Raw genomic sequence first — 26,901 nt, 5'->3', positions numbered from 1 at the left:
ACTATGAACAACTGGAATAGCCTCTTCACATGGCTGTTTCCCTCAGCTTCTCTGCAATGCATTCCTCACAGAGCCTCCAGAGTGATCTTCAAAATGTAAATTGTATCATATTACTCCCTTTCCTAAAATCCTCTAAGGGTTTCCCATTTCAAATTCTCACAGGTCTCATCTCTTATCAGTCAGACTCCCTCACCAAAGTCCTGCCAAAGCTTGTTCCATCTCAGGTTATGTGTATTTGCATGTTTCTCTGCCTTGAATGCTCTTCCACAAGATCTTCATATGCCTTCTTCCTTCTTGCCACTCATGCCTCCCATGTCTTCAGTATGGATTACCTGTATCCACTTAGCCATGGCTATCTGTTGAAGCAAACTTGCTGAAGTGTACCAGAATTACACTGGGGGATTTTGTCTAACACATTTTTAATCCTATGGTGGTAACACATGGGAGCTTATTAGAAACACAGAATTGAGGGCCCCATCGCACACTTACTGAAACAAAAAAAAAAATGTATTTTAATGAGATCACTAGGTGAACTCCATAGACCTTAAAGCTTATAAAGCACTGATCTAACATAGAGTGGCTAAAAGATTTCTTCTTTTTCTGTTAGTAATCATTTAGGAATAATTAACCCAATTGACAATTTTAAGCAATAGGGCTATATATATCTAGGTTCATGAATTCTATTGAATGTTGACTGATTTGAATATAGTCCGTTATTTTTATGCTCATTTGCATAAATCTTTCCTAAACACTTGATTTAATGCTTTTCCTTTTGAATGTGTATTGGTCTATTTGGAACATAATTAGATTATTTTCTCAGGTTTGGGTTACTTAAGCAGGAAAGGAATTTCTAGTTTTCTCTATAATACTAAATCCCAAGTCTTTTTTTTTATTTTTTTTTTTAAGATTTTATTTATTTATTTGACAGAGAGAGATTACAAGCAGGCAGAGAGGAAGGTAGAGAGAGAGAGAGGAGGAAGCAGGCTCCCTGCTGAGAAGAGAGCCCGATGCGGGACTCGATCCCAGGACCCTGAGATCATGACCTGAGCCGAAGGCAGCGGCTTAACCCACTGAGCCACCCAGGCGCCCCTAAATCCCAAGTCTTAAAATGAGCACCTTTATAGTATTTCATCATGGTTTTAGCAAAAATATACATTTCTGAGGAATAATAATGCCATAGCCATCATAATTGTTTAAGTTTCTAGCTCATGTTGTTAATGCACAAAATCTACAAGACATTAAATTATGGACCAAATTACCTAAGAGCAGTTTTAGGAAGAAAGTCTTTTAATAAAGAATGAACACTACAACAAACTTTAAATAAATTCATAAAACCTTGAAGTGCAATAAATGCTTTTTATTGTATGCTCATTTCAATGAGTAACATTTAGAAATAATAATCCCACATAACAACGACAATCTTATTTTACAGCGTGTACATCATTTACAGCCACATAACACACTATTTTAAATTTTCCAAATTTAATATTCTGAAGTGAAGAAAGATAAAAAATTTATTCTCAAGGAACAGATTCTCATCTGGTGCAGAAACAGAAAGGTGAACATTATTTCAAACACAAAGCCACAATATAGCATAAAGTAAAATTACATTTTAATTATGTTGAACAGCTGAGTGTAAACATGAAGCAACTATAACTTAAAAGTACACATCATATGCATTACATTTATGAACAAGATTTTCATTAAAATTTCCCTAAACCAGCTTTTTATATTAAGCGCCATTTTGATTTGCAGCATGCTAACACAAAGCGTTGTTAAAAGGATGCATATTTTAAATTTATACACTGTAAACTGAATATCCACCTCCAAACTCTATTGGCAACACAGTGTTTTGCTAAATACTGCATATATGCTGCCTCACGTTGAAAATGCATGTTAATAATATGGTATATAGATTTTAAAAATCAAAATTTTCAATAATGGCATAAAATTGCACCTTGAAACATTAGAGCAAGTAAGACTAAACCAACCCTACTTGCTGAGACTGACCTAAAAAGAAATTTCTAAACATTGTTTTTTAAGAAAACTGTGTTCTCTCAATTTAATCTTAAGATCATTAAGAAATATAGTGCTAACTTTATTTGCAACACTACTGCTGCATCTGTTTTAGAAAGCCACATTTGACTCAAAATACTTTTGTCATATATGCCATACTGAAAAATCAACTTGAACATCAGAAAAAAGGGAGCTTTCATCTCAGACTTCACCTTAGACTTCAGCAAAGAATGCTGTATTTTAAACATCCTATCCTGTGATAAAATCTTAGCAGCTCTGAAATTCTTTTTAATAGCATTGAATTAATATAAGCTGTTTTTCAGTGACATTTCTTTTAATGAATACACAAAACTTTTGCCATTTCTGGAATTCAATTTTCAGATACCATAAAAAAGGATCAATGACTAAGTGACTGATGGATGACTGCATTTTATTGCCCCACCTCATTTCGAAAATCACATAAAAGTGAGACTTGCTTGCCACAGCAAAACACTGCTAAACTCAATTGATTATGATTTCTTCAGAAACATTTATCTCTAGTGTGATCAGCCAAATAAAGTCATTGTCTTTGCTTTTCCCTTCTGTAGTTTAATTATACATATAATACTATTAAATAGACACTTAAGAGTTTTTCTGCAACCGTTCTATGGTGCTTCTTAAATTCTTTAATTTTCAAAGGGCTACAAGATCCCCTGTCAATTCAAATATTTCAAGATCTCTAATACAAAGAATGTAAAGTTATGATTTACTATCAAGCTTTGGAACTACATGAAACAGTTCATGAAATTTTCCTCCCATGTAGCATATCATATTCTTGAAATAGCTTCCTTCTTTATATTGATCTTATTACATAAGAGCCTCTTTGTGGTGCCTCATAATATGCTGATTTTTTTCTGATGGTCTTCGGAATCCCTTCTTGCAGAATTCACACCTGTGTGGATAGTCTTTTGTATGTATTGATATCACATGTCGTTTAAAGCCAGATGCATCTGTAGTGCTATATTCACAATACTCACATTGATAAATCTTCCTTCCAGTGTGGGTCTTCATATGTTTTTTGAGCTCATTTTGTTGTCTGAACCCTCTCTTGCACCTTTTACACTTCAATGACACATCCTTTGTGTGAACTGAAAGGATATGACCACTAAGAATAAACGGGTCTGATGTTTTAAAGTCACAGTGCCTACACTGATGAATCTTCCTACCCTTATGGATATCACTATGCTTTTTGAGCTCAGAAGGACGATGGAAACCTTTTTCACAGACCTCACATTTGTGAGGAAAATCCTTAGTATGGACAGATATGATGTGCCGCTTAAGGTCACTTGAGTTGGTGCTCTTATGGTCACAATGAGGACACTGGTGTGTCTTATGTCCTTGAAACAAATCCAGATGGCGTTGAAGCTCCCTCTCATCACCAAATGCTTGAGGACAATGCTCACATTTATATGGTAAACTGCTACCATGCTTAGACTTAATGTGAGTTTTCAGATTTGACTGATCTGCACATCTGAAGACACAATACTGACACTGATATGGCTTCTCACCAGTATGGGTTCTCATATGTTTCTTGAGTTCAGAGGGATGTCGAAAGCCCTTCCCACACTCAACACAAACATGAGGAAAATTCTTGCTGTGAACAGCCAGTAAATGTCTGTTTAATAGTCCTTGTTCTGCAGTTTCATAGTCACAGTATTTGCACTTGTGCATCTTCGGCTCCTTGTCTCTTAATATAAGTTTATTTGAACTCAGTGGACTAGCCTCTCTGTATCTTCGTGTATATTCTGTAAATTCATGGGTTTTGTCAACTTTGTTTATAAGCTTATGGCTTTCCAAGTGGTTATGGAAACTTACTTTCTTGTTAGTTGTAAAGTCACAATCTGTACACTGATATTTTTTTCTCATCAAGTGATCAGGATGATTCTTCATGTGTCTTTTCAAGAATCCCCTGGATTTAAACTTTTTTGTGCAAATATGGCAAGGGTATACTGTCAGGGGCTGTCCATCAGGGCCTATTATAACAGCTACATTAAAAAAAAAAGGAAGTTGTGACATTTGGCCAGATGTTTTAAAGGGTTTTACAATAGAGGTGCTAAAATTAGCTGGCATTCACAATATGAAAACTATACTAGTAGAATAAAATCTTGCAGGATAAAATGTACGTTAAAAGCAACTTATGATAAAATAGCTCACTAAAAAGTACTAAGCATCTTTGTACTATAGATTATTCACCTACCAACATTTTATATACATTTTGTAAACTAGAAATAGGCACCCTTTATTGTGAAACCAACCTGAAAATTCTCATTTGGGTAAAGAGCAAACAAACATAGTTTATATACTAGTCAAATATTAAAAAAAAAAACAACTATTTAAACCAAACACAGGTATATGGAAGGGGGTCTACACTGTACAAACTGACTCTTTCCTTTGCTTATAAAAAAATGACTTCTACATTTCAAATCATGGCAATATTCATAAAAGAAAGTAGTAGTATTTTACCCGTTTGCCACTGCCTCGTTTCTCCCCTTCTCCTCTTCTTGGCTTTTTGTTTAAGTACTTTATTTGTATTAATGCTATCACAAATTTGAAGGTACTGTGCTGCTGTACTACTTCTGCTCTCTAATGTTGAGTCCAAGGCATTTCCTGGAAAAAAATTGATACACTATTAAATTATATAATATTTATACTTTTTGCTTTTGGTTAGATGAATTACTAGATAGGACAGGGCATTAAGTTTCCATTGTGGTGCTAAATTTCACAAAGTATATCCACATTCTCTCCTATGTAATTAACTAGATAAGATATGACCAGGCAAGTCAGAGTCTAACATATGTGTCTTTACACACAAACCAGTAACTACTTATTTTTCAACCAGTATATAAAACTGGCTATTTAACTTACATCTCATATATAAAGCTCTCTCACCTGATGCTTGACAATCTTCATACCTCCGGGAAACTCTTCTTTCATCTCCTAAAAAAAAAAACTAATTAAAAACTTACATGCTGAGTATAATGATTACTAGTGGATCACATCTTAATCTACAAAAATCTTACTTTGACCACTGTTCCTTGGATTAAAAATTTTTTTTGTTGAGTTCTTCCTCTCCCATAGATTAGATATAATTTCACGCACTGAAAATAAGGGCTACCGTTAGCATCCTTGGAACTGTTAACATCCAGAACAATCTTACATTTTAAATAAAAATTGAGTAGATATTTCTGTAGAATACACTCAAAATTGAAGATTCAATAAACGACTGTTGAATGAATGAACCTTTGAAAAAAACCAAGATAAGATAATGAATTGGAACACCAAAATTTTTCAAAGTAAAGAGTATACCTGGACCTTCTTGTAAATTAAGTAGGAATGAGGTAAAATAGAAAAAAAACTTGATAAATTAACCTTCCATTAGATACTTTGTAGAAGAGCATACCTGGATTTGTTTCTTTTCAAACCCCCAAAATCTTATTTGTGTCATTAAAACATGAAATAAGTTTTTGAAAAAAGGGAAAGATCAGTTTTGAAAGGATATTCCTATTTTAGAAAAATAAAAACTTTTTAATGGTACTCACTAATGCAGGTAGGATTTTAAATAAATCCTACTGAAAAACAATGCATTAAGCAAGGTTTATTTTAAATAACATAAGATATATGGTAGGAAAATCATGTAAAAGTACCTAGAGATTAATCAGTCCACAGCAAAACATTTTATAATATTAGTCAACTCAGGGGGGGCATTAGCACAGCATATTTAATGACCTAAAGGCTGATCAAATAGATATGTACTTATCAGGTGAAAAAATACCAGTGTCCTACCATATGCCGCAGCCCAGACAACAGGGACAATTGTTTTATTAACATCAGAGTCCTCAAGCTGAGTCTCAGGGAGAGAAGTTCCTTCCTCTTCCCCTACAATGACTTCCATGTAAACTTCATCTGCTATTTCAGCGCAACCTAAATTTTAGAAATAATTGCTTGTTTATAACCCCAAATATTTAATAAATGGGTAAAAATTCTAAACAATTTAAATCTTTCAACTGTCAAGATTTCAGTTTTGTTAATTTAAAAATGACATTAGGCACTTTGGAGACTAGTGCCACTAGAGACAATCATTTATCAAAACTCTTACTCTCTTAGAACCTACCCTATGAAAAGGACTTTTAGGTTATATAAAACATGTGCGCTTGAAATATACTGACTGATTTTACAGTCCATTGGGCATTACAAATTTGTAAAAAAATGTCGCAGTCCATAATTCTGCCTGATTGCTCTTTGGAACTCAGAAAGCATTTCCCGTAGAACCAATACTAGAAAGTGGTCCTTGCTACCCCACATTCTGTAACTTAAATGCAGTAGTGTACATGCAAAGAAAAGTAGTAAAAAATACTAGTAATTGAAAAAAAATTAAATAAAATAATTAAAATCACATATATATGTAATATATATCCATACACACACACACACACACACACACACGCACACACACACTACATATATAAGCTGGTGCTCACGAATATGTGGACACCTTTTAAGAGGCAGGATTTTCAGAGACCCTACTGAGAAAAGAAAGCATTAAGTGAGATTCATTTTTAAAGAATATATTATTGGTGTAAAAAAATTTAAACCTACAGGGTCATTTAGTGTATTTTATGTGCTTTAACCCACTTAGATTTAAGCTGTTGAGTAAAAAATTGGCTTGAATTTATGCTTTTCCTTTGACTCACACCCTGGGATCTTCTGTTCACTATGGAAGAAATGTGGAAAAAAATGTGGGGAAAAAGTATCCCTCTTCTCCCAAGTTTCCCTTCTTTCAACTGATGAGAAAGAGACACTGATTGAAGTTTGCCACATGCCCAAGGAATTCTGGCATCAGCTAACCTCAGCTTCAGTCTCCCACCTTCCATTGTGCCCCTTTACCAACCAATGAGTAAATAAATAAATAAATAAATAAATAATTTAGAGGCCAATAGAAATTATTTTCCTCTTCGATCAAATCCTCTAGACTTACTTGTTCTTATATTTTCAACTGTAGTGTATTATTCATGTTTGGGATTGGAATTCAGCTTCCCATGACTTCTAGGGAAGGAAATCTGAGGAGTGGAGATCAGAGTACAGTATAGGTAAAACTCAGTATCATCCAGGTAACGTACTGAAGTGGAGGCTCTTGCCCTTCTAGGGCAAAACAAAATAGTTTTTTTCTCAGCATATCAAGAAAACAGAAGAAGCCTTAGGGAAGGACTGCATTCCTACACTGAGGTGAAAAGAAAGTAGGCAGAGAGTAACATGTCTTCGTAAGGAAATGGGCAGCATGGCAGGAAAGGAAATCTGAGGAGTTATTTTCACCCTATGGTACTCAGCCCCAAGACACCTTAAACAGCAACTACTTGGAGACCATCAAAGGCATAATAAGTAAATATTCTGGCAGCTTCACCTATTTGGAAGAATATTTACTTATCTAATCCTTCAGTGACAGAAGGAGAACCACCAGTTAGCCCTTCCATTGCTAAATCCAGAGAGAGGCCAACAGTGTTCACTGCCATGTGGAAAGTACATTGGCAGTATTTAGGCAGATATGAGTTGAAATCCTACATTCCTCACTTAATATTGAAATTATCTTGGGTTATTCAATAACCCTGAGCATTTTTTCCTTCCATAAAACAAAGATAATACCACCTACCTCAGAGACAAGTTGTGAGTTTTAACATGCATGCAACATATCCAATAATACACAAAATAGATTTCCAATAATTCCACATATATTCTGTGGGGACTAATGAAGTCAGGAACCATATGTTATTTATCTCTGTATCCTTGGAATCTGAGACATAGTATTTCATGTTTGCTGATTTGAACAATATGTGTATGCATGACTGGGCAAAAGGACCATTTCCTTTTAAAATAATTACAGCAAAGGTCAGACTTATTTTATTGTACTTAGTTCCTATATAGTGCTTGTATTTCTGAGATTGCTTAATCTTTTTTTAAAAAAGAATTCATGATGGCTACTGACAAGTCACTACAGTGCCCTTGTACTGATATCTTACTAATATCATCTTCTTCTTGAGAAGAATCTTTAACTGCCATGTAAACCATCTTCTCCCGCTGCATTCGGCTCTGGTCAAGCACTCCAGCTACGGAATGTCCATTGGTGTACTCACTCTCTGTGACAATTTCTGTTCCACCTTAAAAATTAAATCACATATCAAAATAGAGAAGTATCATGGAATAATTTCCTAAATTAGTAAGAAGGATGTATAAGAAATATTTTCCTGGGTGCCTGGGTGGCTCAGTTGGTTAAAGTGCTTCGGCTCAGATCATGATCCCGGAGTCCTGGGATGGTGCCCTGCATCAGGCTACCCACTCAGCAGGGAGTCTGCTTCTCTCTTTACCCCTCACCCCACACATGCTCTCTCTCTTACTCTGCCTCTCTCTCCAATAAATACATAAAATCTTCAAAAATTTTTTAAAAAGGAGCATTTTCCTTTAGAAAAAAGTATTCCCCAAAATATTCCAATATAAATTTCCAAGTGTCAAGAGAATTTTCTTATAAATTACACTCTAAATTTCAGTAACCACTGAGAAATAAAAACAAATGTTAACACATTATACACATGCCAAGCACTATATAAGTCTTTAACATGTGCTTTGCCCATTTAATCCTCACAATAGCCCTATGAGGTAGTTACTGTCATTATGGCCATTTCATGGATGAGGAAACTTGAGACAGAAGGAGGTTAAGTAACTCACCAATAGCCACTCAGCTAAATTGCAGAACTAGGATTTCTAAGCAGCCTGCCTCTAGCAGACCCTTAAACACTCAATATAACTTTCTACTCTAAATCAAATCCTCTCTACTCATTTGTTTTTGTAGTTCCAAATGTAATAGTCTACTTATGCTGAAAGAATCCAAGAATGACATATTCTGCATTCCTTTTTATTCATATACAATTTTTTAATATTCCATCCCCAAAGAAACCTATAAAAAATCTGCACTTTAAAGACAATTTTAGAATAGTTGCCAGAAAAGAATTAGTTTTAATTCTTATTATAGCAATAAATTAAGATTTGTACCTATTTCAACATCATCTTCAGCCTCAGCTTTAAATATATACACTTTAATTACTTCTGAACCAAATGCATCTTCTTTAACATCTTCTTGTGAACCATCACCTCCAATTTTTAATGGTGTGTTCCCCATATGCTCTAATTTTTCCCCAACATCATCCACTGTAAAATATAAAGAAGAAACTATTTTAGTCAAAAAGTACAATTGACATTTAGTGGATGTTAAGCATAAGTGAAACACGAATGTGTTAATCACCTATCCACTATCTTCACTTAATGAATTATTGTGCAACTATTGACAGTGATATGATTCATAAAAAAAACAGTATATGAGATCAGATACATTACATGATCATAATCATATAAAAACTTATTTGGAAATTTTAATTTATATATGAAATACTTAATAACCATAGGGTTTTAATTAAAACAGTTTGGGAAATTATTAAATCATCTTCCATTACGTTCAACATTTTAAGTTAAATCTTAACACCTAGTCAATAAACAGAAAAAAATCAAAACATAAAATACATAGTACTCATAAAATAAGCTCACATAAACAACAATTTCTAAATAAAATAGCAATATTTCTAAAACAAATTAGCATATGAAATCTAGAATTAAATAAGAGAGAACAGAAAACAACTGAATTATTTTATAAAAAGGGCCTTTTAGGAATTAAAAAAATAAAATCTTAATACTTTTGATTCCTGTTAAGTCAATGGAAGACAACTTCAAACCAGAAATTTTGTGTACTTCTATATTTACTAACATATGCTAGACTCCAAAATCATGTAGAAAGGTAAAGCAACAATATGAAAATATTAGTTACATTTTAAGTATGCTTAAAATTTTGATTCTCTGCTCTACAGTCTTTAAGAATAACCCTTATTTTTATGTGAATACTATGCGCAAACTATGCAGTAAATATATATTAATAAACTTTGTTCTTTGACCACAAATATCAAGTAATACACTTCCCCAAATATTATATGTCTACCATTTTTTATTTCAATGTTTGTACCTATGAAAACTGAAATGTAATCTGTATGAAAAATCTGCTCCTTCCTATTATGTATATCATAGCATCATATATGAAACATAAAATCCTAAAGACTCTGCTTATATCTAAACTGTTCCAGAACTGCTTAGAATAAGAATAAAGTGACATAAAAAAGATAATTCAGTAATCTTAAAAAAATGAATTTTAAGAAGATCTAAATGGGTCAAAATCCAGATTTCCCTTACCTAGTTTCAAATCTGATACCTACAAGTTCAAAAATATTCTTTTGGCCTTTCAAAATGGTGAAAGACACTAATTTTCAGAAATTCTTTTTAACAATGCAAAGCTACTTTAACTTTTTGATAAAACAGAAATGATTCCATACTATTTAAGAGTTCAAATAGCCTGTCTTTGAAAGAAAGGACCCAAATGATCAAAATAAATAGAATAAATATTGTCATTCCATAATAGCCCTTAATTCTAATACTATGTTTTTTTGGCAAAATTATTTTTGACAATGGGACAGATTAAAATGAAAGAATAAAAGATGATAAAGTATCTGATGTTGAATTAGTAGCTTCTTTCAAAATCTGTTAAATTAAAACAATGATATCACAGAAAAAAGAGGCAAGTTATCCTTCCAGAAAATGCTTTCTCATTCTTGAAAATAAAGACATAGGTTATGCAAAAACCTCAGAAAGTGTCCAAAATATTAATTTCTTAAAACTCGGAATAGCCAACAGTAAATTAATAGAATACTGAAAATACTCTCATTTGATATAATTGAATAGTTTAAAGTGATCACAGTTCCTTCTGCAAAAACTGAATTAAAACTATAATTCACAAAATTTAAGCTCATGAAATGAAATATAGTTTGTGGTCACTTCTCCATAGCTTTGTACCATAGCTTTTACTTTAAGTACTGAAATAACTGTGGCTATTCTGATACCTACAAGCTCAAAAATATTCTATATATTTATATCTATATATCTATACCATGCCTTATATCTATATCTAATATATCTATACCATGCCTTAAGGTCCATAGCTTAATGTATCTGTTATTTTCTACTTACATTCCTCAGAATGAACAATTTTGAAATATATGGAGTAACCAAACTTGTTCTCTATTTTAAGTTCATAAAAGATGATAAAGTTATTAAGGATGCTCGTGTGCAGTTTTAAAAGATAAACCATGAACTTAACCAAGATATATTCTATATTCTTTGTTATAGAAAGTAACAAAGTTAACAAAGACTTAATAGACAATGGAGTGATTTTAGAAAAGGATCCTCAAAGATCTTCTGAATGCAAATACTACTCAAAATACCCCAAACTAAGGCTTAACCTTTTTGCTTGTTGTAAGGCTTGCAATATCCTAGTCTCACAGCACTCTTTCTTAACCCACAAGATGTTCCAGACAGTAACAGCAGGTAATATTATACGTATCACAGAATTCTACTGGTGCTAAATATAACATAAAATAGTAAGATGCATTGTTGGCAAGTTTGCTAATGTTTAATATTCCTTTATATATCTCAACAGCACAATTTTTTAAAAAATTTAATAATTCCTTTTAAAAGCTGAGTAGGCTTTTTAATTGTACCCCTTTTGTGTTACATCTACCAAAATTATCTGGTAGATATGTTATTATCAATATAGAGTATATGAATGCTCTATTATTATAATAACCATAGAAATCAGGTCAGGCAACATGTAAAGGATCTATACTTCATAGCACTGAAACAATCAAAAGTTGGTAACATTTAGATTACGAAGGTGTTCTATTCCCAGGTATAAACCCAAGATATCTTAAAACATATGTCTGCATCATATCATGTACATGAATCTTCATAGCAGCATTATTCATAACAGCCCCAAAGTAGAAACAACCTAAATGTCTATCAACCAATGAATAGATAAATAAAACATATACCCTTATAATGAAATATTAGTAACAAAAAGGAATGAAGTACTGACACATAACACATGCTACAATATGGATGATCCTTGAAGGCATTATGCTAAATGAAAGAAGTCAGACATAAAGGGCCACAAATTACATGATACTGTTTATATGAAATGTTGAGAATAGGCAAATCAATAGAAACAGAAATTGGATTAGCGATGGCCAGGGGAGGGGGAGTGGTAGGTGGAAGGAGGTGGGTCCAGGGTGACTACTAAAGGACATGGGGTTACTTTTTGGAGTGAGGAAAAAAATTCCAAATTTGTGGTAATAGTTATACAATGCTATGAATATATTAAAACCACTGTGTGCCTTAAATGGTGAATTTTATGACATGTGAACTGTGTCTCAACAAATTCATTATATTAAAAAAATACAAAGGTTTTAACTTTTCATTTTAAGCCTTGAAATCGGTGAGGTTTGATGGGATTTCCCATAATGACCCTGCCAAGAAATTTTGCTTTATACAAAATTATGTTCCTGAAAGAAATATTAACAAATTTTATAGGTAAAAAAACAATTGAATACTTTATATTGGTTCATTATCTAATGGAACATCCCTCTTCCAGTGCAGCTCTTATAAAGGAAATCATCACCCATAAATGTTTTATGGATGTTAGGTATTTTTAAAGAACAGCACACCTAAGATAATTTTAGAATTATACAGTTGTTCTATATTAATTTTCAAGTTGCTTATGCACAAGTGGGAAACCCTAAACATCTGCTAAGACAGAGAACTTGTGACATTTGGCCTGAATGGGGAAAAAGCTCAAATGCTCCTCAGATATGAGATAAGACAAATTCCCTAACTGTAAAATTCAGCTACTGAAAAGATTTCCTTATGGGAATATTTAGGGATTCAGGAACAAGGCAAAGGTCTGTTTTAATTCCTCTACTCTATCTCTTAGATATTTTGAAAATCTCTATCTTGGGGAAAAAAAAAACACACAGAAAAGAGGACTTTTAAAATTAGCACTGAGGCCTTTATGGCAATTTATTCTCATAACTCCTGTAAGATTCAATGGCCAAGAGAAACCAAGAAGTAAAGAAAATGAAATGAAAATTATGAAGGAAGAAATGGAAAAGCTAAATCAAAAGAGAACAAAATAAAATAAATGAAAATTGTAATGAGTAAGTAGCTCCAATTTGAGTAAAACCATTATAAAAACGGTCAAGGATCTGTGTGGTGAGAAAATGGGTGATATAAAAAAATATTTAATTTTTGCATATTCCATTTGCTACAGTAAAAAACTGCTTAGGTTTTAAATGGATTAAAAAAATCATTGTTGTTTCTTTACTAATGATTAAGGAGTTAATTAATTCCCAGTCTAAATTTCCTCTAGAATGGTCCCATAGCAGTCCCAGCATTATTCAAGCAATACAATTTTCTTTATAATCTTCAGTTTACTCCTATTAGAGTAGGACAAAAATCCTTTGCATTTAACATATATGGCAATATAAAGATAAACAGTGTAAATTAAAATATTCTAGAAACTCTTTTCTTCTGCAGAATTAAATCATAGCAGATATGTTAAGGTCTGACAATTCACAAAACATATGATGTCTAAATTTTAAACTACTCTAGTATCAAAAAGTTTGATCTGACAAGTACTTTTTTAAAGGCATAATATTACTTTGATACAGAAGGGCTGCCAACTTTTGTCACACTATTTTATATGATCATAACCATAGTTTTTTTTAACATCAGGCTAAGATGTAAATATGAATTGCTTTAGTAATGGACATCAATTTAAAAAGAGGTAATAACATTTGCAGACAGTATTTTAGTGCCACAACTTATTCCCTTAGAAACAATGTAAATATTCACCCTGAAAAGTAGTTATAGAGGGAAAAAGTTAACATGCTAGACTTCAGAATCATATTTACAAATTAAATAAATCCAATTGGTTTTTAGTTTTGTATTCACTGATACACATATAACATACAATCACTTTATAAACACATACACATAACTCTACCTGTTGATGTACTTCCCAATCAATCCTTTTTTATTTTAAAAAGAGAAGCACAAAAATCCACCATGAAAAAGTGAAGTTTTATCTAATTTTTAGTACTTCCAGCATGATCCCTTCAAATTTTTAAAGAATAGACCCACTTCTTCCTCACGCTCCTTCAATAACTCATCATGAGATTTTTATTATTGTTGCTGTTCAGGCAAACCCACCACTTAAAATGAGAACAAGATATTTCTATCTTCCTCCTTCAGATAGAATGTCTTATAGACATCATAAAGCAATCTGAAATAAACACAGTAAAGTATTTTTTGCTTAGAATATACACATGCACATTTAGACAAACAAAATAAACACAGGGAGAATTACAGAAGAGTTTAAGATCTCCTTTTCAAGTATTTATTAAAGTTAATTACACATTTCTTAATATATTATGCTTAAATTCCTCAGCAAAACTGAACTGACAACTCCAGTACCTGCTACAATAAAAAGAAAGCAGTGGCTACATAAACTTCCCACTTTGAAATATATATATTTACCATTAAAAATTTTATCAGTTAATGTTCTTATTGAACCTTCCTTTCTGCTCTAAGATATTAATTACATTATTTTGCTTAGTTCTGGATATGAACTTTCAATGAGCAAATTAAAAATATGAGCAAGTTCAAAAAAGCATCACAACCATACAGCTTTGGAAAAAATTATTTTTCAAAAAGATTATCCCCATGATTTTTATTGAATAGATTCCCCATCCCAGAAAGCCTTCCCAGGTTTTATATAAATCAATCTCCCAAGTAATTCTGTCTTTTGTTTCACTTACAAGATATCATTAAGTAGTCTTCAGAAGTGCTCTTGACATCATCATCATCATCATCATCATCATCATCTTCGGTTTTAATAGTAACTGAAGAAGCAGGAACACCACCAGCTGCTTGAATCACAGTTTCTGTATCTGAATTAGTTACAAGAACCTCCTCTGATACCATTGTGGGAGAGTCAACTCCTGAAACACAATCTTGGACCACATGTTCTAAGTGTCCATCAGGACCAGTAACAAGGTCAGCCACAAAAACCTGCTCAGGTACTCTAACAGTTTCTGTAATTAGCTCAGAAGTCAAGATATGATCACTATCATCTTCCTCTAAATCTTCTTCAATAGCAACATCAGCTTCAAGTACAGCTTCAGGAACAATTACACCTTCTGTTACTACATCAGTCTCAGTGATGATATCAGGCCCATGGACAACTTCAGCTGCAAGGCCATGATCAAGGGTTATCCCATCATCTGTGACAACATCAGAAACTAATACAGCCTCAGGAACTGAAACAACAATATGGTCTCCATCGATATGTGCAGTACCAGCCATTCCAGCCACTATAATACAAACAATTATCCAAAAAAAGTAAAGTTATTTTATTAATTAAAAGTACCATATTTAATGTATGAGATGATACAAAACATTTTAAAAATAGGAAATCGTTCTGGTCAAACTATCATTAAAAAAAAACAACAACAACACTGACAAATTAACTGCACTAAAAACCATCAACAGCGGCATCTGGCTGGCTTAGTCAGTAGAATACATGACTCTTAGAACCAGGGTTGTGAGTTCATGCCCCACATTGGGCATAGAGCTTACATAAAAGTGAAAAACAAACAAAATAGCACCAACCAGGCACTGGGGTGAAGGTAGGTGAAAACAATGTCAGTAAAATCTAAATCACGACCTTAAAAATAATGCACTTTATTTTCAAGTAAAACATGAAAGCCACATGAGATATCATTATATTAGAACAGCTAAAATTAAAAAAAAAAGAATAATATCACCACAGGTTGGTGAGGATACAAAGAAATGGTCTGTCATACATTGCTGGTAGAAATGTAAAATGGTAGCAGCAACTCTAGAAAATATATGCCAGCTTCCTACAAAATTAAACATGTATTTACCATACAACCCAGAAATAACACTACAAGGCATTTTTCCCAGAGATATAAAAACATATGTTTACACAAAAAACTATAGATGAAAACTCATAACAGGGGCGCCTGGGTGGCTCAGTCATTAAGCATTTGCCTTCATCTGAGGTCATGATCCCAGGGTTCTGGGATCAAGCCCTGCATCAGGCTACCTGCTGGGCGGGAAGCCTGCTTCTCCCTCTCCCACTCCCCCCTCTTGTATTCCCTCTCTCACTGTCTCTCTGTCAAATAAATAAATAAAATCTTTAAAAAAATTCATAAGAGACCATAGTAGCTATTACACATAATAGCAAAAAATTGAAAATAACCCAAATGTACTCCCAGTAGATAAATAGTTGGTAAAACCAACTCTGGCACATCTTTACCATGGAATATTACTCAGTAATAAAAAGGGGATAGACTATCCACACATTCAACACCTGAATGAATCTCCAGAATTGATATTGTACTACAGTTATATAAGATGGCACCACTGCAAGAAGAGGAGTACAGGCTACACAGGACACTATGTATTATTTTTTCTACTTCCTGTGAGTCTTGTATTTCAAAAAACTGAAATTAACATAAAAAAGACACAAACATAAATGGGTACTAAAATGTTTAAGTTAGTAAAATACAAGTTGGCTATATTATAAAATATGCATTATAAACATAAAAGTCTCTAAACTTATAAAATTGCTATATTCAAAAGAGGAAGGAATCTTTTAACACCTGATTTTGGGGGGAAAATTCCAACTCATTTTAGATAAAGATTTGGTTTGATATAATTAATACACAGGGACTCTAAATTGCACTAAATTCTAAACTAGTAAATCTGCAGGAACAAAGCTTTAAACAATGTTTTTCTTGAGTAGCATGGTAAACACCAACTCCTACCCCCCTTACAAATGTAAAAAGTATAAAATCCCTTCATGAGGAACTCTTAAATCCTGCCTCACTGAAGTGTAACAGATAACAAGTTAATAGAGTTTATGGACCAGGTTATAACAAAATTATCTACATTAAATAATCTAATACAAAGCCTTCTTCACATAAAGTCATACCTGAAAGAGTGTCATCTGCTATCCAGCATTCATTATTATTAACCAATGCATTATGGAAGTCAGTTAAAAAGTCAGGATGGAGACCAATGGACATTATTATTTTTTTTTTAAGATTTTTATTTATTTATTTGATAGACAGAGATCACAAGTAGGCAGAAGGCAGGCAGAGAGAGAGAGGGAAGCAGGCTCCCCGCTGAGCAGAAAGCCCTATGTGGGGCTCCATCCCAGGACGCCGAGATCATGACCTGAGCCGAAGGCAGAGGCCCAAACCACTGAGCCACCCAGGCGCCCCACCAATGGACATGATTAATACTCTTACCCAACAAAAGATAAGGTGAGAAGGGAAAGCTACCTTTCAGAATTATCTTCCTTTCAACCCCTCTGCATTGTTCTCAGTATTCTCAAACTCTTGCCTAAACCACCATATTATCCCAAAAGGACATAGCCTCAATCTTGGAAATCTGGTAGACAAAGAGAGTATGTATGAAACAAGTACTTCCTATTCACTTGTTTCTCCACTGGCCATTTTGGAGATAGGCAGTTGGTGAAGGTTCAAATTCAGCATTCAACCAGATTAAGAACATGGTTTTTAGCAAGGAAAAATCAAATGCTAAACCTATAAAATTCACAGTATTAGAATTCTATGTATATAAAAAGTTAAATTCGTATTTTATAAAATCCTTCCACAGGTCAGACTTAAAATATGGAAAATTCTGGAGGTTAGTGTGATTCCTGAGAATAGACACTAGGTAATGATGGAAGCAGAGAATAATGCTTAGTGCTGGCCTGGGTTCAGATGAACCCGGCTGGGAGCCTCTACTAGCCTCTACTCTAGTAGGAACTTGCCCACCAGAATAAATCAGATCTAAGCTAAAATAAATCCAAATATGCTTATTTACACTGAACTAAATAATATCAAGGATGCTAGATAAGGAATTGACAAGTTCCCCATAGGGTGCTGGCAGATTACTCAGGACAAGATCCAAGACATTTCCTATTAAATTTGCTTTTTCCTCTTATCAGCTCATCTGCTAGATCCCAGTGAATTTCTAAATAAAGTCAGGTATTTAACTACACACTAGCTATATGAACCAATGACTATGAACCAAGCAAACTGCTAATATTTTTACATGTATTACCTGTGTTATTATCTCCTATTTAAATATGAAGGAACTATAAAAAGTATGAAGGAATAATGGTTTAAAGAAGTTAAATAAGCTTGATCAAGGTTCAAGCTGAGGGCTGAACTTACTGTTTAACTCTAGACTTAATTCTACCCGCCAAAAGGAGAATAGAATTTACTTACCATAGAGACTGCTGTTTTGTTTTTTAAGAGATTTATAGGGTTAACCTCACTATTAAAGGAATAGTTTGAGAGAGGAAAGAGTAAAAAATCTGGGGCACCTGGGTAGCTCAGTTACGCATCCAACTCTTGATTTGGGTTCAGGTCATGATCTCAGGGTTGTGAGAATGAGCCCCACATTGGGCTCTATGCTGGGCATGGATCCTGCTTAAGAGTCTCTCTCTCATTCTCCTTCTCCCCATCCCTACTTGTGAATGCATTCCCTCTCACTCTTTAAAAAAAAATGAGTAAAAAGATCTATCACATAGTTACTCACTCAATTAAATTTTAAAACATTTAATAAGCAGCATTAAGTTGCATTAACTATTTATGTCACTAGGTGACAAATTATAAATGGTAAGAAATCATTTAAAAAGTGTGAAAGAAATTGTATAACCAAACAACAGTAAGAAATAAGTCATCATTTCAAGCATTTCCCATTTTACTAAAGTTATTTCACTTAAATGTAAATACCTGGAATTTCACCAGAGGTATAGGATAAAATTTGGTATTTGTTGGGTCTATCTTGGGCCACTATCTAAGGTTGTTTTGCTATTTAAGTCACAGAACAACACAGAGTTTTTGCATCAGTAAAATCTTAACTAGTAAATTCAGAGGCATAGATTCCAAGGACAACTATTATACTGAGACATAAGCAAAGTTATTCATAAATCATGTAATTTTTTTTAAAACTCAGGGGCACCAGGTTGGCTCAGTTGGCTAAGCTCTGCCTTTGGCTCAGGTCATGATCCCAGAGTCTTGGGATCCAGCCTGGGCGGGGCTCCCTGCTGAGCGGGAGTCCGCTTCTCCCTCTCTGCCCCTCCCCCGTTCATGCTCACTGTCTCACACTCTCTCTCAAATAAAATTTTAAAAAAGATTTAAATCTCAAATATCCTTCAAAAGAAACTGGTCTAATGAGTTTTCTGAATTAAATTACGATTTCAAATCCTTAATATAGTAGCTATCCTATCCCCACCAAGAACATTATAGAATTAAAAGATCCTGTGATACATAGTATTATTACACAGTATCCTTACTTGGCTAGCTCTACCTGTGTATCCCAAAGTGTTTCACAAACATCATTAATTTATGGGATTACAAATATCTAAGTTTTGATATTGGCAGAAATTTAAAAAGAAGCTGATACAGGCTACAATACTGATAAAACTTAAAAGGCCACATAGGGTATGGTTCCACTTATATATAGGTAAATCCATAGACAGAAATATTAGTGCTTGCCTAAGTCTGGAGCAGGGTTGGGGGTGACTGCTAATGAGTATTAAGTTTTATTTTTCCAATGACAAAATGTTCTATAATTAGGTAGCAGTGATGTTTGCACAACTCTGTGAATATACTAAAACCATTGAATTCTATTCCTTTTTTTAAAATTCTATTCTTTAAAATGGGTGAATTGCATGTTATATGAATTATTATTTCAATAAAAAAATAAAATAAGAAAAAAAAGAATATACATAATGTATTTCAATATGCATGTTCTATTTCCCTAGCAACTAAAAGGAAGTATTAGACATAATAAAGGATTGATTAAATCTTAAGACACCAAGGAGGAATAATGAAAAAGGTAAGAGGAAGACCAAGTAAATATTCACCAGCACTAAATAGATTTTTTTTCAATCTTAGAAAGGTGTCAGGCTTTACTTGTTAACAGGCAACTTCTTCAGGAGTGAAGGGGGTCTGACACTTCTCCAAATGCTACAGGGTAGGTTAAATTTTGTATCATATGGAGAAAATGCTATATTTCTTCCATTTATAAGATATTTTTATTTTATTTTATTTTTTAATAGATTTTATTTATTAATTTGAGAGAGAGAAAGAGAGCACAAGCAGAGGGAGCAGCAGGAGAGGGAGGAGGCTCCATGCTAAGCAGGGAACCTGATGCAGGGCTCTATCTCAGACCCCGGGATCATGACCTGAGCCAAAGGCAAACACTTTAACCAGCTGGCCCACCCAAGTACCCTCTAAGATATTTTTAAAAGGCAAAAAATTAAAGGTGACATTTCAACCAACACTTATTTACTCTTCTGAAGTTGAAGTGCTCCAGTATTTTAAAAACTATTTCTAGTGAGGAATTCACAAAATTCTTTGTGAAATCTTACTCTTCAGTTCTTTGTTCTGCTTCTAGAATTTATTCCTATACTTTTTTCATCCAAGATCACTTCTAAGTCATCCATAATCAACATAATTGACTACTGACTCATTTAGCAAAATGAATCAATGATTGTTTTCTATTTCATCAATTCACTACACAGTCATCTTGATCTCCCACCATATTTATCTTGATCTGTGCACCACATCTTTATTCATCAGACAAAAGTGTCAAGGAATCATAGAACTGGAGAGGACCTTAAAAGTTATCTAGTCCAATCCCCTGACAAAAGTGAATTAAGTAATTTGCCCAAGTTTACACAGATAGCTAACAGGACTGCCAAGACTAGAATCCAGTTCTTCTGACTCAATACTGTAGGCCTTACAAGGGACAAAATAACATATTCACATTAATGTGAAAACATTGGTAGCATCTTCTTAACTGAGAAAAGCATTACTAGTTGTAATCCCCCATCCCAATATCATCTTTGATAATTCCATAATACCTTGTTTTCTCTTTACTTTTTATCCCAATTTACTATTTGTCTTTTCTACTCTCACTCCACTTTTCTTCAATTCTTACCACACTATCCCTGCCTCTTATACTTCGGATACTTCAATCTCTTCTATAATTCAGACTGACCCTGCCCCGATTCAGTTTCTTTGTTGACTGTGATAGTCTTAACATTTCATCCAAATAAATAGTGTTAAGAGTCTACTGAAAAACTTGGCCACAAAAGTAGGGAATCTTTTTTTTTTTTTAAAGAAAAAAGTGATGTTATTAGAAACAACTTTCTGAGGATATTGCATCAGAATATAATTCATCACATAATACATGATTTTCCTATATCTCACTATATAAACACCTAACTTCTCTGTAATGACTGAAGTAGTTCTTTTTCCAGCTTTAGCAGCAATACAATTTAAAATGAACTTTAAGAAAGTCAATTTAATAATTCCTACATTTGAGAAATGATGTTTTTATTTATGTAAACTGAGGTTTTTTATTTTTTTTTCATTTTCAGTGTCACATTACCACTATATTCTAAGTTTCCTTACTTCACCCTTCCCACAAAATTTTAAGAATGATTTTAAGAAGACTACGGACACATAGTTTACTTTAAGAAAATGAGCCCTAAATATGAATTTTCCTAGCAAAAGAACAACTTTTCTTAAACTATCCCTTTCTTCAATATAGTTTTGATATTTAGTATGCTATGACTCTTAAAAAAGAAAGAAAAAAAATACAACAAAGAAAATGCTTTACCAAAATCCTGCATAATCATGGTATGGGCCATTCTACAGTCTGATGTGTGCAATCCAAGACTTCCACCACCTGAATCCATATTTAGCAAAGTTCATTCACAAACCTCTGTAAAAGAAATGGTTTTAAAAATAGTTTAAATACATTTAGGCCAAAGTATGTTGTTCTGAGGAAAATGCAATGGATAATATGCCTCAGAACCAAGTGTGCAAATCTTATTACAAAGGAAAATAAAAACCTTGATTAGATACTTTATGTGACAAGCATAAGTAAAAGAAGGGCTAAGTGAAAGGAAATAAATCAAAGATAATGGAGAATAAGGCAGAGTAAGGGTGACAAGCCACAGGGGAAGTGATAGAAGCAAGCAAAAGAACAAAACAGTAGCATTGACGCTCCAGTTAAAATGTAGGTTATAAAAGAAGAAAAAGAACAAGATGATAACAGACAATATGGGATATGTATACATTACTAGAGGACTCAGATGTCTAGTATTAGTGAATTTCATCCAGTGGCTCTCATCCATTTCTTCCAGACCCAGCTCAGCCCTGCAGCGGAGCTCTGCAGATAAACTTGTGTTCACCTCTGGCTCCCGGGGTTCTACTTATAATGTAAAATGTTCTATCCCAGTTTCCCTGGAGTTCTTTGAGTCAGTAAGGACTTCTGGCCTCACTCTACTACATTCTCTTGTCTCATAGTTTTGAGGACTCATGAAACATGACTGCTTCCTAAATATGGTAGAGATAAGATCAATCACATACAAACATTTAGCAAATTGTTCCTTTCAGAATATCATTTACTTATAATTGTACAACTGATTTTTTTCTCTTAATCATTAATAAAGTCACTCTAGCTTCAAGCTAGTTTTGAAAGCAAGGATTCTATTTCATTTCAAGTGATGTATCCTATATTTAAGATCACCAGACAGTATGGAACCTAAAGTCAAATGCTGTCACTAAGTATATTTCTTACAAGTATATATGTGCATTTCCCCTTCAAACATAAAATTCTAAGTATATCAACCAAAAAACTGTCAATTTTATAAAGCGTTTGTCTCATTTTTATTTAGGAGTGTTGAATAAATTGGGCTATATTGCACAAAAGATGAGGTTATATCATTAAACTTTTAGAAAGCTGCCATGTAAAGCAACTTAATCTATCCTTAAGATCACAAAGATTTTGTTTCCTTGCCTTAAAGTTCTGTTAAGTGTACAGAAGGCAGGAGAATATAACATTTTAATCATGTATATAAAAATCCTGACAGCAGGTGTTCTTTCTGTTTATCAAATATTTCAACAAAATTACTTTATGTATTAACAAAATTTCAAAGTTTTAGAAATTCTTGGCGATATTTTGTCTTTTTTTCCCTTTTTTTTTTTTTTTTTTCAAATACCACATTGTTTCCTGCCTCCAAAATGAAGCCATCAGAGGCCAGGAGAGTTCATGATAAACTACCTAGAGTTCATGACAAACTACCCCAGTGTTCACGGAGATAAATCAAAATGCCATAAGGACTTATTTTTAACATTTAAAACAGTGTACTATTTCAACTTTAATTAGAATAATTGCTTTCTTTCTCACATAACTAATAGAACAATTACAAATGCCTGAAAATGTTTTAAACACTTACTTTTAATTATTAAATAAGATAAAACAATTTTGTTAATCACCTTAATATGACTGTCTCGAAGAGATTGTAGATTTTCTTACATATTGTAAAATAAAATCTGCAGCAATTTGTTTTTGTTATTTTTCCTTCTGACTTATGTTATTTTCTTTGGAAAAACGTTCTCTTTACCTATTGTAAAAATACATTCATAATTAGACACTTTAAAACATTTTAAACCAAATCTCTTATACAACTTGGGAGTTTTCTTTACACTTTAGCATGCAGGTTGAGGATGAGAAGGGCTCAGATGCTCAAATCTGTTCATCTAAAAAGCATCAGAATGGATTCCGACAGAAAAAACTATCTACTACGATATAAGCAACAATACTACACTAAGAATTCAACCACTTCATTACATCAAATCTTCTCTAAAGCACATTTAAAAATCACTATTAACACCTTGTTTCGGAAAGGGAAAGAGAATCAACCAAGGGCAAGCTTTCTCCTTGCCAAATGGATAGAGAAAAATCTGCACTAGCGCTCAATTAAGTGTAAAATTTTTTAACACATAGTGCAACTACTGCAGGAAGTATCACACTGTATGAATACCCAATAAATAAACTGGAGCACCTTTTCCCATACAGGAAGTTTAAAATAAGATCAATAATAAATAAGGTATGAGAATAGCATTGTGTTAAGTATTCAATAGCCAAAGATAGCTGGGCTCCTCAGTATTCTCAAGAGTATCTCACATCCTTATTGAATGGAGGTAACCACTAAGTACGCTTCAAGTAAACACCTCCTATCAGTGTACGGGGAGAAGAAATCACAAAACAACCAAAAGAAAAAAAAAAAATTTACTCCCATCCGTCTCATCCAAACAGCTCATTCCAGACCTAGCTTCTTCATGATGTAAACAGGGTGAGAGGGGAAGAGAAATCTTAAGGCAGCAGAGCAAGAGAATGTGAAAGTAGTATTTGCGGAGACAGCAGACAAAGGAGCTCTGGCAAGTAGCAGTATTGCAGCTTTGGACGCAACCTGCTCCCCGCATAAGTCTCCCTTTCCCACGACCATGCCAAGTTTCAGTCATTTAGGGCAGAACGCACACACGTGTCCTCTTCTATATTCCCCATATGACTGGATCTTAAACCGAACCAGAGAACCTTCTCCGTGGAAAGGCAGAAAGCGAAGAGACAAGAATACCCTTTCCCCTCCTCCCTCCTCTCACTTGGTGCAGCGGTTGCCACCGCTGCTACCCACGCCGTGCTGCCCAACCCCTCATCCTCCTCGCGCTCTCTCAGCCCCGCTACATGGGAGACGGCTGGGAACCAAAATGGTGGTATTTCAGTGGAGGCGACAACTGCCGCACACACCCGCCCTCCCCCCAGGCTCTGCCTGCTCCCTACCCCCTAATATGCCCGATTCGGTGCCACCTCCTTGCAAACCCCAGCATCCCTCACGCATTCCAAGGTTACCATAAACAGCAGGCAGGGTGGGGGGACAGAGAAACGGGAGGGGGCGCCAATGAAAGGAATACTGGGGAGTGTCGCCGAGAGAAAATGCCAGGGGGATGCCGCATTCTTCAATTCACCGTTTTGTTTTCCGCCATTTTCCCTTCACCCTAAACCACCGACGGTCTCAACGACGGCTCTTGCCCCTAGGGGTTCTGGCCTAGAGGAAGGAGAGGTGGCCTGTAGAGGGAAACACTCCACTTCCCTCCATTCCTCCAGTCGCTAGCTGCGGCTGAGAGGAAAAACTGCCAGACCGAGGGGGAGGTAAAGCTGAGGGACTAGACGCCACTTCCATTGTTCCCTTCGCCCCACACTACAGGCTGGGTGTGAGCCTCTCCTCCTCTTCCACGGGCGACACGGAGCGTCGCGGACCCAGATCCCTCGACTTTCTCCTCAGGCGTCTCCTTACCTGCTGCCACCACTACCGCCGCCGCCGCCGGTAGGATCCTGACCGCGCTCCAGATTTCTGCAGGGGTCGGCAGCTGTGGATCTGTAAGGTCCTCACATTCGGGTTTCCGAGGTTCCGCAGCCCGAGCCAATCACAAGCTACTCTGCGTCTGGGAGGCGCGCCGCCTTGTCCTTCTTTATATCGCTGCCGACTTGCTGAGGTTGCATTACGTCACGCTGCCCTTGCTGCAGGGTAGGGGGCCGAAGAGAAAACGCGCGCGCGCGCGCTCGGGAGCTCCAGAAGCCCGCGCTGGGTTTGTGCTGGAAGACGCCGCGGACTTGCAGTGGGTGGTTGGTAGTGGGTCGTGGATGGCGGGGAAGGGTGCAGCGCGCGCGAGTCCAAGTAAAGAAGCTTTGGATGTTGGGGCGCCCCTGAGGAGTTTCCGTGGGCAGATTTTGTTTTCCAGGATTCCCAAGGGAGAAGGGGAGAGGGGAAAAAAAAAATCAATGACTGAATGGCAATTCACTGAACCTTTAATACATGTTGGAAGATATTTAAAAAAGCAAAAACAAAATAAACAAACAAATTTAAAAAACCGGCCCTACTCTCGAGGATTTGACCTATTCGGCCGTCCAGAGTGGTTAAGAGGTATGTCTCCCTACCAAAAACCCTGTGTGTGGTTCGCAGTTTCCTTCCCTCCCTGCTTGAAATTCCCTTTATATTTCATAAAGGTAGACAATTCGATGAGGAAAGTAAAGAAGAATGAAAAAAGGCATGGAAGGGAGAGGTGGGCAAGGGACCTAAAGTAAACGAACATGAGATATCTTCCGTGTGTCAGTTTCAGCTTGGGTCTGCACAAAATGGGAGAACAGTGAGAAATTCAGTGGTGATAAGTAGGAAGAGAGAGATGAGATATGACTAAAAGGCTGTATTTGCAAAAGCTTTATAATCTGAAATTTTAGCTTTAGTACTCTAAGCATTTGGACTGAAGAGCAGTGTTAAAGCAGGGAAAGAATACCATCCTAAAAAATAAATGAAAGGTGACTCATTACCTTTGCCTAAATAATTAGAATATTTTACAAATAAAACCTATCACTGTTCTTAATTAGCTAATTTCTCCAGTTCCCTATGGCCTAATAGACCACTAAAGGATTCGACAAAATTAGAGGGCACATGATGTGAAAGCCCTTGGCACAGTCCCTGGCTCATAGTGGACCAGGAGTCAGCGACTTTCTCTGTACAGGACCAGGTAGTAAATATTTCAGGCTTTGAGGGCTCTAGGGTCTCTGAAACAAATATTCAAGTCTGCAGTTGTAGCCCCAAACAACCAAAGACTGCTTGTACACATAGTATGTTCACAAATGACCATGGGTGTGTTTCAGTAGAACTTTTATTTGTGGACACTGACATTTGAACTTTATATCATTTTAATGTGTCATGAGAAATTATTTTTCAATTATTATTCAATTACTTTCCACTATTAAAAATGTCAAAACTATTTTTAGTCACAGGCCATTAAAAATATAGGCAGTGCTCCAGATTTGGCCTGTGGGCCATAGTTTGCCAACCCTTGTAGGTGCTACATTTTTGTTTTCCCTCCTAAATGAAGAAGGTATTTTTATGAGTGTATCTCC

General features: G+C 34.9%; 1 protein-coding gene across 6 annotated transcripts; it reads right to left on the bottom strand.

Annotated features, from left to right (window-relative positions):
- Nucleotides 1-1,342: 1,342 nt before the first annotated feature.
- ZNF711 (zinc finger protein 711) lies at nt 1,343-25,482 on the bottom strand. Of its 6 annotated transcripts, none has more exons than XM_059157730.1 (11): nt 25,289-25,482; nt 23,430-23,557; nt 22,227-22,487; nt 21,766-21,870; nt 14,850-15,404; nt 9,094-9,249; nt 8,067-8,204; nt 5,839-5,976; nt 4,945-4,992; nt 4,519-4,662; nt 1,343-4,040 (listed from the first exon to the last, which is right to left on the bottom strand). In XM_059157730.1, exons 4-11 carry the CDS (start codon nt 21,842-21,844, stop codon nt 2,863-2,865), a joined length of 2,436 nt encoding a protein of 811 aa, XP_059013713.1. In that variant the 5' UTR covers nt 21,845-21,870; nt 22,227-22,487; nt 23,430-23,557; nt 25,289-25,482; the 3' UTR covers nt 1,343-2,862. The 6 variants fall into 6 exon arrangements, with proteins under 6 accessions (XP_059013713.1, XP_059013712.1, XP_059013716.1 ...); XM_059157729.1 differs by having other exon boundaries at nt 22,232-22,487; XM_059157733.1 differs by lacking the exon at nt 5,839-5,976 and adding an exon at nt 5,076-5,153 and having other exon boundaries at nt 22,232-22,487.
- Nucleotides 25,483-26,901: the final 1,419 nt, after the last annotated feature.

This window comes from Mustela lutreola, chromosome X, assembly GCF_030435805.1.
Source record: "Mustela lutreola isolate mMusLut2 chromosome X, mMusLut2.pri, whole genome shotgun sequence".
In the NCBI taxonomy this organism is placed as follows: domain Eukaryota; kingdom Metazoa; phylum Chordata; class Mammalia; order Carnivora; family Mustelidae; genus Mustela; species Mustela lutreola.
This window is presented reverse-complemented; position numbering and strand designations above follow the sequence as displayed.

Coding starts and splice junctions, on each gene's coding strand:
- ZNF711 (XM_059157730.1), bottom strand. CDS start 21,844: ATGGATTCAGGTGGTGGAAGTCTTGGATTGCACACATCAGACTGTAGA. Junction 4,993..5,838: donor TGTCTGGGCTGCGGCATATG/GTAGGACACTGG, acceptor TTTTTTTTTTAG/GAGATGAAAGAAGAGTTTCC. Junction 4,663..4,944: donor TGAAGATTGTCAAGCATCAG/GTGAGAGAGCTT, acceptor ATTTTTTTCCAG/GAAATGCCTTGGACTCAACA.